General features: G+C 41.1%; 1 protein-coding gene across 1 annotated transcript in view; it reads left to right on the top strand.

The window, feature by feature from the left end:
- LOC138799210 (alpha-2-macroglobulin-like) overlaps positions 1-17,599 on the top strand; it is a 65,836-nt gene that overhangs the window by 31,185 nt on the left and 17,052 nt on the right. Inside the window, exons 20-23 of the mRNA XM_069980096.1 lie at positions 12,800-12,926; positions 14,013-14,134; positions 15,354-15,411; positions 16,366-16,449. Coding sequence (XP_069836197.1) covers positions 12,800-12,926; positions 14,013-14,134; positions 15,354-15,411; positions 16,366-16,449 — 391 coding nt within the window. The remainder of the gene's footprint in view (positions 1-12,799; positions 12,927-14,012; positions 14,135-15,353; positions 15,412-16,365; positions 16,450-17,599) is intronic.

Genomic DNA, 17,599 nt, shown 5'->3' with positions numbered 1-17,599 from the left:
TAGAGTTTCCACCCTTATTATTAGTTTTTTACATCTCAATTCAGTTTCTCTTCATCTGATCACATCATTCTTTTTTCCTACTGTCTGATGCTGCGTTCCAAATCGGAACGCATCACATGACTTCCCCTTGACCAGCTGCTCTCTAGCATGTGATCATCTGTGTTCCAGTCTGGAGCGCATCACATGACCTCTCTGGAGACCAGCTGCTTTCAGCACGTGATCGCTCATGGGTCCCGCCCTCATCTGCAGCTATTTAAGGATACACAGTGGTGAGCAGGCAGTTCTTGTGGCGGGGCTACTGACGCCACTCTGCTCACCTTTCTCCTTTATCATTGTAGGGCATGGACAGGGGTAAGTCTATCTTATCATCACACATCGAACAAACATTTGCCATCTTTATTCATGTTATTGTTTGTTTATAACTGCATTATGGCTCTCATATATATATATTTTTGTTTGTATCTTATCTTGTCTAGAATAGTCCCCCCTTATATTTTGGGTGACGACTTCTTAATTCATGGGTCGTCTCGGGACCTCCTGACAGAGGTATGCTATTTTAAATAACATTTGGTATCATTTGAACCGATAGTCAAACAAGGTTTTCTCTTGTACATATAATAAGTTCATCATATCAGTGTATTCGGGCAGTCTTCACATACACATGTCTATAGGTATAAGATAAACCCATGTTCAAGTAGAACCTAGACATATTTCTATGAAGTAGGAACCGGATAGGCATACTCAGGACACATCATATAAGAGGGTGGTTTGTTTTTTTTTTTTTTTTCTTATCCTAGCACTTTCATTCTAGCTTTCCTTTCATCCCAGTACTTTTTTCAATTCATACGTGACATTGCATGTTTTAATATTAACATTACTAATTTCATGTATTTGTTTTTGTGCATGTCATTCACATTTCTGTATGTATATATGCTTTATATGTGGGTTTTTTCTTTTATCTGTTTTGTTACTTACATGGTTGTATATGCAGATATGTATGTTCTAACACACCGTATTCCATGTTGTTTAGAGCCATGAATAAGGGCAAGAGAGCCCGAAACGCGTCGGCCTTTTAAACATTATACAATAAAGGTTTAAAAGTAATCAAGCCAGCTGGAGAGTACTTTCGTGCTTATACCTTGTTGGATGCCCTTGGGTCCGGGGTTTTTTTCTCGCGTGCTCGTGGAGAGGCATACAGCCATAATAAGAACACCACATTCCATCTAAAGGGACTTTTACGTTGTGAGTGCTGACCACTCTTTGTTTTTTGCATGCACCATCTGGGACCTGGACGTGCACCACACTTAAGGTTCCCTTATTAATATATTGCTCATGGACTTTGTGAAATATTGTATTTCTGCATCATCAGTTGTACCATGCAAACCTGGCAATCAACATTGTGGAATATATCCACTCTAATTTGACCTATATTTATCGACAGGATACCCATGGTCAACGTTTGTGTGAAATTATATGTGCCAATCATATGGTGTTCTTTACATATATATCTCATTCCTCCTACAGTGATTTATCAGATTTGTTTTTACCCAATCTTAACAGCAATTTTTTTTTCACAAGCACTTTTCCTATTGAAATCAGTACGGGAATTATGGAGGGACTAAGCGAAGGTAGCGAATCAAACTTATATGCACAAAGAAATGTTCGGATGGAGGAAGTGTTCAATTCCACTGACAACCAAGACATTATTAAAATGACAGATCTTTTCAAAAAATTAGAAAAACTATCGATCTCTGAACTAAGGACCTGGTGGGATGCCAATTCTTTAAATAAATATTTGAGTAAACAAATGATACCAAGAGGCCTTAGAATTAAAAAGAAACCCACATTTATATTCAACGATGAGTTCATTAGAAGATGGGAAGCAGCCCTTACGGAGTGCTCCAATAAAATTATGTCCCTCATAGTTGAATTTGAGGAGATCAGATTGGAGGATATAAAAAGAGAGTTGGAAACAACATGGTCAGAAGTAACTGCATTTCAAACATTACAGGGTTATGAGGATTTAAACAATAGAATGAAGAAGTCTCTTGGTGAACTAGAGGATACAATTGTGTCCATCAAAAAATCTAAATATTTAAGGGACCAAAGCGATTACAAAAATAACAAGGTGTATGACTGGCAGGAGGATCGGGAAGGTCAACCACCTAGGTCAATCATGAAAAAGAAAAGGCGAGGCGCCCCCAAAAAAAAGGAACACACTCGTGTAACCTTCTCGACCACAGAGGTGGAATCCTCTGATTTTTCGGACTCAGATAGAGTCCTATCAGATCATGACACAAAAGCAGTAGAACAGAGACCACCACCAAACCAAACAGGACATAGAAGATACACAGGAAACAACAACAAGAAACAAAACACACAACCACAATCAAAAAACGGGGTAGAAGGGCAGGGAGGAAGCACAAACACCATAAATCGAGAAAAAACAACGAGATCCAAAAAGAAATAACTAATGTCTTGGTTGGAAGTATAGACACTGATCCTCCTCCACTTTGCCCATCTTTGCTGGATTCTAACAATGTTGTTAACTTGTCGTCATGTAATCTGAGTGTTGAACAATTGGAGATACTTACACGGGGTTTAAACTATGTTCCCTCTAAGCATTTCGATGTTTTTCAAACTATCTTAGATGTGAATAAAATGATTAGAACATTGACCGTAAAAAAGTTCTTCAAAAACAGCATGGCAGATGAAATTGAGGGAGAGAGTTCACAAGTGGACTATATGACCAATGAATTCATAGACCTTCCCTTTAAAGAACAATGTACCCTGGTATCGCTGAATAGCTTACAACTAGAATCTGATAGTAATCCCAAGCACATTGACAAGGTGAATGTTAAAACTAGCAATCCTTCGTTTTATCCCACGAATTCCAGAAACAATTTTATGGATATGTTTCAAACTACAGTAGAGCGTGATTTAATAAAACTCCATGACAGTAAGAAACATACAAATAGAGGTTTTAACACTAACCAGAAACAGTGGGCGGCCATTAAAGAACTCATGAACAATGACAATATTGTCATCAAAAATGCGGATAAGGGGGGGAAGGTAGTGGTCTTGGACAAGACAACCTATAAGGAAAGTGTACTTAACATCCTTAATGATAAAACTACCTATAGTAAAATCACCTACAACCCCACGGAAAATTTCAAAATAGCCTTAAGAGATCTAATAACCATGGGGGTCAATGAAGGCTTTTTTACAGAGAGGGAAGCGAAATACCTTGTACCTGACAACCCAGTGATTCCCATCTTTCACGGCCTTCCCAAGGTACACAAAAATATCCTTCCTTTACCCCTGAGACCCATCATATCGGGCATAGGATCCCTTAATGAGAGACTATGTGTCTGGATAGATAACTTGCTACAACCACTGGTTTCACGTATTCCAGGATATATAAGGGATAGCAAAGAGCTCCTCAGAATTTTTGACAATTTTAAATGGAAAAGAGAATACACTTGGCTTACGTGTGATGTTACAGCCTTATATTCATCCATTCCACATGATGTTGCTATCATTGCTTTGTCACATCACCTATATAAATACAGCAAGTACACAGAGGACCTTTGTGAATACATTCTGGAATCTACCAGATTCCTTCTGGAGCATAATTACTTCATGTTTGATGAAAAGTTTTTTCTCCAGACAACAGGAGCCCCGATGGGCGCACGCTTCTCACCATCACTGGCCAATCTGGTCATGTCATGGTGGGAAGAGAAAACAATCTATTCAGAAACCAACATGTTCATGGATTCCATTGGATGGTATGGGCGATACATCGACGACATACTCATTGTTTGGTCGTCTGATGTGTCGTCCATACCATCCTTTCTTAACATGATCAATGATAATCCATACAATTTGCGTTTCACCTTTGAGACCTCCAGGGATGGGTTACCCTTCCTGGACATTGGTCTTAAGGGAGATGCCATGCTTAAAAAAGTCGTTACGACTTTATACAGAAAACCCACAGCGGGTAATACGATCTTGCATGCTACGAGCCAACATCCCCTCCACACAGTCAAATCCATCCCTGTTGGGGAATTCATACGCACCTCTAGAGCATGCTCTGACCCTCTAACAGCCAAAGAAGCCATTGATCAAACCGAGTCTCGACTCAAACAAAGAGGGTATCCGTCGTGGATGCTTGAGAGAGCCAGGAACATAGTTTCCAAAAAACAGAGAAGAGATCTTCTTGCCGTCAAACAGAGACCTATTAGCCCTATACAGAAAACAGGGACTTTTTTCAGCACGGCCTTCAGTAGCGAATACCAGGGTGTTAAGAACATCATATATAGAAATCTAGGCATTTTACGCCAAGATAAGGACATAGCGGAAATCCTGGATGAGGGCTTCCACTGTGTCTCCAAAAGGGGCTCATCTTTGGGCCAACTTTTATCACCCAGTCTGTACACTGACCCCAAATGCAGTCGTGAAATGAGAAACAAGAAATTCAAAGGATTTCATCCATGTGGGGCCCCAAGATGTAGTGTATGTAAATATACGGGTGTCCACACCACTTTTGAATCCAGTGATTCCAGGAAAATGTTTAAAATTAACCATGATTTAACCTGCGATTCTGACCATATTGTATATCTCATCATGTGCAAAATTTGCAACTTGAAATATGTAGGCTGCTCCATTAGAAAAATGAGAACACGCATTGCGGAACATGTACTCAGTATAAAAAACAACAGTGTCCAATTATCAGGAGCAGCCAGACATTTCATTACTCAACACAGTGGAGACATTAGGTCGCTTGAATGTTATGCGATAGACCGAGTCAATAAACCCACTAGAGGGGGCGACTGGAGAAGAATTCTCCTGAAAAGAGAAGCTGAATGGATATTTAGATTAGACACGAGGTCCCCTAACGGTTTAAATATCAAAAACGATTTGAGTTTTTTTCATTGATGTTGCTTCAAAGTTTGGTGTTTCCTTTGTACTTTCCCCTTCCTTCACACTTATTTTCATCCATTCTATTTTATTTTTCACATTCATCTCAATTTTGTCCCCACAAACCCTTTTCCCCTTTTTCTTTTTATTTCATTTTTATTATTTTTATTTTTATTTTATTTTATTTTATTTTATTTCTTTTTTCATTATTTTTCTTTATTATATTTTTTTATATTATATTTTATTTTTATTTTTATTTTATTTTATATATATATATATATTTTTTTTTCATCTCACACACAACTTTATCATTTCCATTCTGCCCTACATACATAAGCTTAGACATATTTGTGTCCATAGAGTTTCCACCCTTATTATTAGTTTTTTACATCTCAATTCAGTTTCTCTTCATCTGATATGCCCCACACATCATTCTTTTTTCCTACTGTCTGATGCTGCGTTCCAAATCGGAACGCATCACATGACTTCCCCTTGACCAGCTGCTCTCTAGCATGTGATCATCTGTGTTCCAGTCTGGAGCGCATCACATGACCTCTCTGGAGACCAGCTGCTTTCAGCACGTGATCGCTCATGGGTCCCGCCCTCATCTGCAGCTATTTAAGGATACACAGTGGTGAGCAGGCAGTTCTTGTGGCGGGGCTACTGACGCCACTCTGCTCACCTTTCTCCTTTATCATTGTAGGGCATGGACAGGGGTAAGTCTATCTTATCATCACACATCGAACAAACATTTGCCATCTTTATTCATGTTATTGTTTGTTTATAACTGCATTATGGCTCTCATATATATATATTTTTGTTTGTATCTTATCTTGTCTAGAATAGTCCCCCCTTATATTTTGGGTGACGACTTCTTAATTCATGGGTCGTCTCGGGACCTCCTGACAGAGGTATGCTATTTTAAATAACATTTGGTATCATTTGAACCGATAGTCAAACAAGGTTTTCTCTTGTACATATAATAAGTTCATCATATCAGTGTATTCGGGCAGTCTTCACATACACATGTCTATAGGTATAAGATAAACCCATGTTCAAGTAGAACCTAGACATATTTCTTTTTTTTTTTTTTTTTTTTATGACTTATTTTTTATTGAAATTATCAGTTTAAACACTACATACAAACACGGCCAGAAATGGTGGCCGATAATGAAAGCAAAGCAAGTTATTCAATAGGCATAACAAATACATCATAACATAACATGACAATAAAACAGAACAGAACAATTCCTCTAAATCTGTCTGTAAGAATATCAAAGAATGTCAAGATATAATAATGATGAAAATGCGACGTATAAAATATATAAAAGTATAGATGCAAGTAAAGAAGAGAGGTGAAAGGTCTCATAATGCGTTATTTCGCAACAGTGGCTTATTGGTACAGGTCAGGTTTGTGGTATATTCTGGTAAACACTCCATTTACGCCATAAAGTGCTTACATATCCCACTCTATTCGTTCTCATTGCAATAGAAATCTCCATCCTATAGTTAAAGGTAACCTTATTCTGAATTTCCACCAATGTGGGAACTGTGGAGGATTTCCAGTTCCTTGCTATAGCAGTCCTAGCCACCATTAAAACATGTAATAGTACTGTGGCGTCCGACAAATGAAGGTCCTCCGTGTCCATGGAAAGTAACGCCACACTAGGACCCCATTTCAAGGGAAACATCAGAATTTTTTCCAACATCTCCCGGATCTGGGTCCAAAAGGGAGACAGCACAGGGCAGTCCCACCATACATGTAACAATGTGCCTATATCAGTTTTGCATCGCCAACATGTGGGGTCTGCTTCTGGGTAAATTCTAGATAAACGATATGGAGTCATATACCATCTATAAAGCAACTTTCTCGATGTCTCCAGGTGACCAACACAATGGGAGACCTTTGAGACCAAAGAGAACATTCTGTACCATTCTTCTTCTCCAAATTCCTTTTTTAATTCCTTCTCCCACCTGGTCACAAAAGACAGCTCCGGAAGTCGTGGTTGCATAGCTCTATAAGCCCTAGAGACCCCTTTTGCTAGTGTTTGGGATTTATTAAAGTACTGCTCATAGGGAGTAGCCATAGGTTCTGGTGGAGTTTCCAGAGATTGCAGGCAGTGTCTAGCCTGCAAGTACTTATAAAAGTCTCTATTGGGGATCTCATATCTGGTGACCAAGTGGGAGAAAGAAACCAACACTCCCCCATCGTACATGTCCGCCACAGTCCTTATCCCCTTGTCCAACCACAGCTGATAATTAGAATCAGGTATGAGGTATTCTAGGACTGTAAGCGGTAGATTTGATAGCCTTATCGGGACAAGGGTAGACCTCACTATATCTGTGTTCCAGACTTTAAAACTGGCGTCTACCGTAGGAGGCAGTCCCAGCTTACGGGGCATTGAGAACCTAGAGGCCCAGAGTAAAGTGTGGAGATCCCGGACGTGCATTGAGGCCCGCTCAATGTCCACCCAGTGATCAAGGGTATCTTTCATGCACCAACGCTTTAATTGGTCCATGAGTGCAGCCTGATAGTATAAGGCAAGGTTTGGGCATCCTAGTTCACCCTGGTGTACTGGTTGATAGAGTATATGGGCAGAAACTCTAGCTCGCTGACCTGACCATATAAATTTGTTAATGGCGCTTTGCAAGCGTTTTAAGAGTGATTTGGCCACAGGGACAGGGAGATTTCTAAAGTAATATAGAATTTTTGGTAGGAGCATCATCTTAGTGGCAGATATTCTTCCCATCCAGGATATAGGTAATTTAGCATATTTAGAAATATCTTTTTCTACTATGGAAAGCAAAGTGGTATAGTTAGTGGTAGGGAGTTTTTTTAAAGGGTAAGTGAGTAGAACACCCAGATAGGGGATAGTACCATCCGACCAGCCATAGGGATAATGACGTTGGAGGTATGATTTTGACGACTGTGGAACATTCATAGCTAGAATCAGGGACTTAGATGGGTTCACTTTGTAATAGCTTATTGTTCCAAAGGCATCTAGAATCTTAGTAACCTGTTTCAGGGACTGTTCTGGCTCAGTCAAAGATAGGATGATATCATCCGCAAATAACCCAATGCGGTGGTCATACCCCCCTATCCTTATCCCTTTAATCCCATTATCCTCTCTTATCTTTTGAGCTAGTGGCTCAATGGCTAATACAAAGATTGTAGGCGAGAGGGGGCACCCTTGTCGTGTGCCATTGGATATATGGAAGACGTTGGACAAGATACCTGAAGAATACACTTGGGCTGAAGGCAGGGTGTACAGAGCCATTATCGCCTCCAATATAGGTCCCCCTATACCAAACCTAGAGAGGACCGCCCTCAGATACCCCCAATGGACTCTGTCGAACGCCTTCTCCGCATCCAAGGTAAGGAGCAGAGAAGGCGTTCGACATCCCTCCACCCTAGCAATCAGGTCAATGAACCGCCGCGTTCCATCACAAGTTTGTCGGCCTTTGACAAATCCCACCTGGTCCCTAGAGACCAACAGTGGGATTAAGTCCATAAGTCTGTATGCTAGGAGTTTGGCATATATTTTTAAATCTCCATTTAGGAGGGATATGGGCCTAAAATTAGCTGCATTATCAGGGGATTTTCCCGGCTTGGGAAGGGTGATAATAAGGGCTTTTAACATCTCTGGGGGAATTGTACCCGTTGCCATAATAGCGTTAAAGGATCTAACTAAGTATGGGGCTACAAGGTTCATATGAATTTTATAGAACTCGTTAGTGAGCCCATCAGGGCCAGGGGATTTATTGTTTTTCAGAGACTTTATTACAGTTATGACCTCTTCCTGTGTTACAGGGCCTGAGATGGATTTTAGCTGATCTATACTAAGTGACGGCAGGTTAATACTGTTTAGAAACTCTTCTATACCTTTAGGGTCAGGCTGAGGAGTATCAGAATCCCCAACCAGGTTATATAGGGATTTGTAGTAGTTAGCTAACTCATTTGCTATACCCTGCAGGTCCATAATTTTTTCTCTGTGACTGTTATAAATGTAAGGTATGCGTGCTTTCGCCGCCCTTGCATTCAGCTGCTTGGCCAAGAGGGCAGAAGGCCTATTACCATGCCAGTAAAAGTTCATCTGCATTCTGCGCAATGCTAAGTCATATTTGTAAACATTTAGTTCATAAAGTTCAGATGTTACCTGGGAGATCTCCTCTGCCCTCTTTGCGTCAAACTGCATTTTATTATCCCTGTGGAGTTGAGAGAGTCGTGTTTGGAGTGCGAGGAGTTTCTCCTGTCTTATTTTTTTATCATATGAAGCTTGCCTAATGAAGTGTCCCCTTATGGTGGCCTTATGGGCACACCAAAGGGTGAGGTCAGATACCGAATTGTTATCGTTAAAAGTGAAGTATTCCTTTATAGCCTGTATAGTGGGATCATAATATTTAGGATGCGATAGTATATAATTATTAAGTCTCCAAACTCTACCATTAAGTGCAGTATGCTTTTCTGCTAATATTATATAAACAGGGGCATGGTCTGACCACGTAAGATCCCCCACCTCTGAACGAACCACAGTTTGTATCATGGAGTGTTCTACCAAAAAGTAGTCAATACGTGAGTATGTTCTACTTGGGTTAGAGAAAAAAGTAAAATTGTGATCGGTCGGGTGTTGGAGTCTCCAAATATCATGCATTCTGTGATTGTGTAATGTACGTACAAATGGAGTAGGTTCAGGAACACTATTCGCAGAGGTGGTGTCAACTGAGGGCCACAGTGCCAGGTTAAAATCACCACCTAGTATAGATGGACCACATTTGACACCATTGATGATAGATAGGAGTTTAACAAGAAATCTGTGTTGTCTCCTATTGGGGGCATACACAGCAGTCATAGTATATTGTACATTATTAAATGTTCCAGTGAGGATAATATAACGCCCATGCTGGTCAGTTAGAATCTTCATATCCTGGGAAACTGCTACTGTGTTTCTGATAGCTATGGCAACTCCACCCCTCTTTTTAAGAGCCGGGGCTTGGTAAATCAGGGGATAATTCTTATTCTTGAGTCTAAATGAGTCCTCAGTATTCAGGTGTGTCTCCTGAATAAACAGGATATCCGCCTTTTGGGCATCCGCCTCCCTCCACAGTAATGATCTCTTAAAAGGGGAATTTAGACCCTTTACATTAAGAGACAAGATTTTTATTCCCATTTTGATTTTTAAGGGGGATAGCTATTAAATTTGTCACAAGGGGGGAAGTTGCCACGCCGCTCAGATGCACAAGACCTGTAGAGAACACATTAATACTTGCATACCATCCATCAGTAGAGGAAGAAACAAAAACTAACTGTAACTTACAAATAAAATGAGAACACAAAAAATAAATGTTCAGACAGAACAAATATAGTAACCGTCTTGTGACCCAGACTGTGAGTCTGTCCCGGGGGGGGGGAGGTCATTGAGGCCTCCAAACTTCAGTGTCACATGTCCCGAGCAGCTTTAACTCTCAACAAAAGAGAAAAAATAAAAAAAAAGATAAAGAAGAGAGAAAAATGGTGTTAACACCAATTAGGGCAATACCGGAAGTGCCTTGGCACAGATGAGTGGTACAGAGTCACCCAGGCTTCTTTTTACCCACTGGGACGGTGGCCCACTCATGGGCTAAGGTGAATGGGCGACTTCGTTTTTCAGCAGGTCTGTCATGGGTTGTGGATGTAGATGCTGCTGGAAGTAGATTCCATTCTTTGCAGAGTCGTAAGGCTTCATCAGGGGTTTGAGCCACTTTTATTGCGCCTTGGTGAGAGATTAGTAGCTTAACTGGGAAACCCCAACGATACTGTACATCATTATCACGGAGGACTTTGGTACTGTGCAAACTGCTTTCTTTTCATTAAAGTTGCAGCGGACAGATCCGCAAAGATTGCTATATTTTGATATTTTTCAGGTAGGGATTTTGCATTTCTGGCCGCAGCCATTAGCTTTTCTTTTATCTTGAAAAAGTGCACACGTAAAATCACATCACGTGGTACAGACGGTGCCAGGTTCTTCGGCTTGGGGAGTCTGTGAATTCTATCCACAGTGAGATCCATATCAGTTGCAGATGGCAATAAGCACGTAAAATAGTCAATGACATATTCCAGGATAGAGTCTGGCTTAACTGTCTCGGGTATACCTCTCAGACGCAGGTTATTTCTCCTGGATCTGTCCTCTATGTCGGCCAGCTTAGTCTTAATCACCTCCACCTCGTCATCTAACTTGTTTGCAAGGTCTGCCACGCTGTTATGTGCTGTGGCATATTCTTCCATTTTAGTCTCTAAGTGTGCTGTTCTCTCCCCAATGGCCGAGACCTCTTTCTGTAGGTCCACATGGTAAGCTCTCATGTCCGCTTGCAGGGAACGTTTGAGATCCTCCATGAGATCTTTTAAAATGTCCACTGTTACTATTGCCGCTGCATCACATGTGGTGCGACTTGCAGTGGTGATAATGGTGCTCTGAGTGGGGGCACTGGCCGAGGGGAACCCCTTCCATGAAAGGGGGGTAGGAGGGAGCGAAGGCGAGTCAAAGTCCACTAATGCATCTAGTATGGGGGACCTTGGCGAGGGAAGCTCAGATGCGGTCGCCATATTGTGCAGATCTCTGCTGCGGTCTGAGTCGCAGCTATTGCTTGAGGAGGCCAGCGACAGTGTTAGGGGGTCTCTGACATCCGAAATGTCTCTCACCTCAACATTTTCTCCTTCATGTTGTATGTTCTGACCTTGGCTCAGATCCTCTCGTAGCTCCGACTCCCTCTCCTCACAGCGCGCTCCAGCGCCATCTTGCCTCCATCCCGCCACATGGAAGAACTTCAGCGGCTCTTGTGAGTCCTTCTTCTTATTTCTTTTGTTCCCCATTGCAATTTTGCGGTTCTCTGATGTGCCAAGTACACACTGATTATGTTTGTATCAGCGAGGGGCACCTAATTCGGCTGTTTGTGCAGGTTTTCAGCTGCTTTGCACGGGAGCTCCTCTCTCAAGCCTCCTTCTCCATCCGCAGCAGGACACGCGCCCAGAACCTAGACATATTTCTATGAAGTAGGAACCGGATAGGCATACTCAGGACACATCATATAAGAGGGTGTTTTTTTTTTTTCTTATCCTAGCACTTTCATTCTAGCTTTCCTTTCATCCCAGTACTTTTTTCAATTCATACGTGACATTGTATGTTTTAATATTAACATTACTAATTTCATGTATTTGTTTTTGTGCATGTCATTCACATTTCTGTATGTATATATGCTTTATATGTGGGTTTTTTCTTTTATCTGTTTTGTTACTTACATGGTTGTATATGCAGATATGTATGTTCTAACACACCGTATTCCATGTTGTTTAGAGCCATGAATAAGGGCAAGAGAGCCCGAAATGCGTCGGCCTTTTAAACATTATACAATAAAGGTTTAAAAGTAATCAAGCCAGCTGGAGAGTACTTTCGTGCTTATACCTTATGTTCACACTATGTATGAGACTGGCCGTTCCATTACCCGTCCGGTCTCTGAAAAGATCATCCCGACTGGTACTGCAGTACTGGCCAGATGATCTGATGTGGGCGCATGTCATGGTCATGTCTCTTGATCACCTCAACGTCTAAAGTTGGACTAGGGTACATTGGGCCCACATCCTTTCTAGCTGTAAAAAATCCCCCTCATTCTCATTATTTCATTATACATGCAGTCTACATCCACAAATGGTGATGACAAACCCCACTAATTACACTTTTTTAGCATTTTGTGGTACATTGAGAGATATTCTGCTGGCCAATCCAACCATGACAAAATCTGTTGAATACTGGAAAACTGCAAATGAATACTGTACATTCTACCTGTATAGAGATTAACTTGCTTGTGATTGCATACAGTATGTTGTTCTTAAACCTTTATTTGCTAGGTGAACACCGTCCTGCAGACTACTGCTGAGCTAGAAGAGAAGCCTTGTCCTGACTGTCAGTATAGCAGTTGTATCTGTGCAGATGAGAGCAAAACCTTCTACTGGAACTTGAAAGCCACCAAACTGGGTATGATGGGACTACAAAAGGTCTATGCTTAGCTAAGTTCCTCCATGATTATAATATTGCAGTACCTGTGTCATGGACGCAAGCCTTATTTCCCCCATGTGTCTAGTGGATCCAAGAACTTCAAAAGTTACTTTTAACGGACAGAAAAAACGTAGTCGACCCTTTTTTATATACGTTAAAAAAAAACAAAAAACATTTTTTCGATCCTTTTTTTTTTATAGAAGTTAATGGAATAACGAATCCAAATGGATGGCTCACAATTGCATCTGTTTTTTTTCCATAAAACGTATACGTTAAACGGATAGGAAAAATGTAGTGTGGACCCCGCATTATTTAGTTGCCTACTGATTTGAATATTTGTATTTTTGAGTAAAAAGACATGATTTTCCCTGGCTGTATTAGAATATGGAGTTTTCACACACAGCCGTTATTAAAGGCTGAGCTCCATGTCTTGATATCCTCTTAAAGGGATTGTCCTGCATCCAGTATTTTTTTATGTTCTGCTGCTGGTGCATATAAAAGAATAGAGATTCTATGCTTGCCTCTCCGCACTCCCCCGGTGTCCTCTTTTGGTGTCTCCAGTGTCCCCCGCTGATTACTGAGCCTCAAGAGTGACAGCCCGCTCAACCAATCACTGACTGAGACAGGATAGCCCCACGGCCAGTGATTGGCTGAGCAGGCTGTCACTCCCGAGACAAGTTAATCTCAGAAGTGAAAGCTCTGCAGTCAGCGGGGACATCAGGGACACTAGAAAATAACAGGGGGGGCAGAGAGGTACGCATAGGGTGTTGTTTTATAAGCACCAGCATCAGTATATAAAAGATACCAAATGACAGACCACTCCTTTAATTTCAATGTGAACAGAGATAGGCTAATGGTCACTTCCTTCTGACGAAACACCAGGAGGTGGTGAGCAATAGAAACAACAATGAAAAGGGACTGCTCCAGTATAAGATTTTTTTTTTCTTTAGCACAGACTGAGCACTTTTTACAAGAAAAAGTATATCAGATCAGAGAATCCTTTTAAAATTATGACACGCTCATGGTCTTATCGCATAGCCTAAAATTGCCTAATTCTCTTTCTAGGAGAAGTAAACATTACTGTAAGGACAGAAGCTGTGGACACAAAAGAATTTTGTGGGAATGAGATTCCTGTTGTTCCTAAGCAGGGGAGAAGTGACACCATTGTAAAGACGCTGCTTGTACAGGTGAGGTAGCATAAAAAATGGGTCTTGTTGGGCATTGAATGTACTGTAGTTTCTTCCTAATCTGGGACAATCATTCTAGTAACAGTCTTGTGGACTACAGAAGCATCTCTACTTGAGATGAGTATGCACACTCTAACGAGTATAGTATTCACTCAAGTATCGGGCTATTCCAAAGTACTTAATATTCAAGCGAGTACGGTGTGCCGCTCTGGTGATTGTTCTAGTAAAAACTTAAGGCTGCTAAGCATGATGCATTTCCACAGCCTTAGGCTATGTTCACACAATGTATGTTTTCGTAAAAGTACGGCTGTTGTTGCAATCGGCAACAATGGTCGTACTTTGTACGAAACCATACATTGCCTTGCCTTCTATGGGATCCCAGCCGGAGTGTTTACACATCGTATATGCTCCGGACGGGATTCCTCGCGCCCTGCAAAGAACTGACATGTCCGTTTTCTGCGGCTGTAGAAAACCATGTCAGTTCGCACTATGAAGCGAGTGGACGCAAGCTTCATAATGTCCTGTGGGGAGTTCTGATGCGGGCCCGCACAGATGCGCCCACATCTGAACCCTGCGGGATGATCTTTTCAGAGACTGGCCAGGTCACGGAACGGCCGGTCTCTTACGGAATGTGAACATGGCCTTTAAACCACATGGAGGAAGGTAGTAGTATACCTACCGATCCAGTTTTCTGTCTGTGTCCCGCCTCAGTGGATGATTGGCTGAAGACAAGTATACTATGCCCTCTCCCCCCACCAACAGAGCACAGTCTCTGGCAGACTCAGATCAGTCATATCCCCAGGGGATTAACTTACCTCCCTGTCATTTTCAGATTAACTAGGTACCCTGGTCTCAGCTCTCTGATGTTTTCAATGGAGCTGAGTAAATCTAATCTCCACATCTGTCACTATAAGCAAAGCAGTAGATTTCCTGTGGCCCATCCCAGAAATCTGCACAACTTCTCAGAAGTACAGTAAGTCAACAATGCATTGCATTAACCCCCAATGCAACACAGACATCCTGCACCATAATCTGGTGTTTTGCTCTTGAGCAGGAAACCTCATGCCTCATTCTATATAGTGTAAGCCAGCAATGATTTAGGAATTTCCGGCTTACTTCTGAGAATTATGACAGATTCCCTGGGTAGGGTATATGATATTTAACATTTGTTAAATTTATCCATGATGTAAAAAGTTTTATTATTTATTGTTCCTAACAGCCTGGAGGTATCCTGGTGGAGAAATCACACAGTTCTTTGGTGTGCATCAAAGAGGAAGGTAAGGGGACATTATACTGTATTAGGCTATGTTCACACAACGTATATTTTCGTAAAATCATAGCCCTTGTACAACGGCCTTGATTATTACAAGAATATACGTTGCATTGCTGTCTATGGGATCCCGTCTGGAGCGTATACACATAGTATATGCCCCGGCCGGGATCCCTAGCGGTGCCGCAAACAACTGACATGTCAGTTTTCTGCGACTGCTATTCATTGAATAGCAGCCGCAGAAAACCATGGGCCGCTTGCTGCATAGCGTGCAGTGGAAAGTTCTGATGGGGGCGCGCATGGATGCGCCCGCATCATAACACTGCGGCTCGAAGGATCATCCGGCCGGTACTGCAGTACCGGCTGGTATGATCTTTTCAGAGACCGGCCGGGTCACAGAACGCCCAGTCTTTTACGCTATGTGAGCATAGCCTTAGCTAGAAAAGGAAGTGTGATGCAAGGTGAAAACATATTGTGAAAGCAAATTGTAAAAGTTCTGTTGGAAATTACATCAATTGTGCCACTTTTATTACAATTATTTCAGTAGGTTTTATGGACCCTTTTTGGGACCCTTTTTGCGGTCTGGGCTCCATAGAGTTTATTCTACTTCAGGAGTGCACCATCTGTGAATACAAGCAACTCATCCGCAATCATGGGCTATACATTACGGTCTCCTCCACAGCTGGGTAGATGAAGCCTTACTGAGACTTATTGATCAGTACTTTTTTTTTTTACTTCGTATTTTTAATATCAAACTCTTTTAATTTAATATGTATCCCAAAACATGCTTTTGTGTATTCTGCAGTTCTCGTTCAATCTTGTCCATGCAACTTCCTGTTTGCTACATGTAAATTATTATGGTGTTCTCTGTAATAAACTGCCACATGCTAATGTGTTAATTTTAATGTAATTTTAGCTAACAATAAAAAAAAATATATATATTTTTGCTATCATATTTTAGGCCAGTCTAAAGTGGAAGAGATATCTCTGAAGATCCCAAATAATATTCTGGAGGATTCTGCAAGAGCTCATATCTTAGTGTTGGGTAAGACCTTAAATGTATGGATATGCTCATCAGGGCCGCTATCAGAAACCTCTAGGGCAGGGGTATCAAACTCAGGCCCTCCAGCTGTTGCAAAACTACAATTCCCATCATGCTTTAGCTTTGGCTGCCCAGACATGATGGAAATTATAGTTTTGGAGGCCGGTGTTCTAAGGTATTCAATACCCCAAAGCTTCCTTCAATTTCAGTCTTGTAACATATTACATCTCTTTCATCTGAATATGTAAAAAAAAAAAAAAAAAAAAAAGGGGAGAGAGGTTCAGCAGATATATGTAAATACACTCAATCACTATATAAACAAGATGTTTGACAACTTTCTAAAATAATTTCTAAAATATACTAATCAGTTTTTTTGATTTACTGATTTTAACACAAGCTGGTTCGGCGTGAAAAGTTTCAACTTTTTTAGTTGTACTCCGGTTTAGTTATGGCCTGGAAAATGTAGGTTTAATTTACACCAGAAATTTGCATATATTGTAACAGCCATAAACCAGTTTTCATTTGGCATAGATTTCAGCATGTAGTGCATGAGACATACCTTAGGGGGCATTCACATTATCTCCCCAATCTGTCAGTAGCATGAACGGTGTCCTGAGGACTGGATCTCGGAGCTCTCCCCCATCATAATTAAAGGAGAAATTCAGGCAAAATGTATTTTTTAATAAGTTATTACATAAAGAAAGTTGGACAAATTTCTAATATACACTAATTATGGGAAATGCACATAAAGTGCTATTTCCCTCAATTTAAGAGATCAGTCAGGCTTCAATTTTCCTAAAAAAACGTGACGTCACGAATCAGAGTTTGGTGTTTTTAGGGGAGGTGGGTGGGTGGTTTGGGGTCTACTGTTGTGTGTGTGTGTGTGTGGGGGGGGGGGGGAAGCAGCATATTAGAAATTTGTCTAACTTTCCTTATGTAATAACATATTAAAAAAAAAAAATTGCCCAGAGTTGTCCTTTAACTGTGATGTTTGGAGCTCCGATACTGTTTAAATGTTTACGGCAGTGTACTGACACAGCCGTGCGGCTGTGTTGGTACACTAGGGCAAACTTTTAAATAGTATCTGAGCTCCTGGCATCATAATTAATCGTAAACTCCAAGATTCAGTCAAGAGATACATCCACATGAATAC

Source organism: Dendropsophus ebraccatus, chromosome 8 (genome assembly GCF_027789765.1).
Source record: "Dendropsophus ebraccatus isolate aDenEbr1 chromosome 8, aDenEbr1.pat, whole genome shotgun sequence".
Taxonomy (NCBI): Eukaryota; Metazoa; Chordata; class Amphibia; order Anura; family Hylidae; genus Dendropsophus; species Dendropsophus ebraccatus.
The sequence above is the reverse complement of the archived record's forward strand: the minus strand, read 5'-3'. Positions and strand labels throughout refer to the sequence as shown.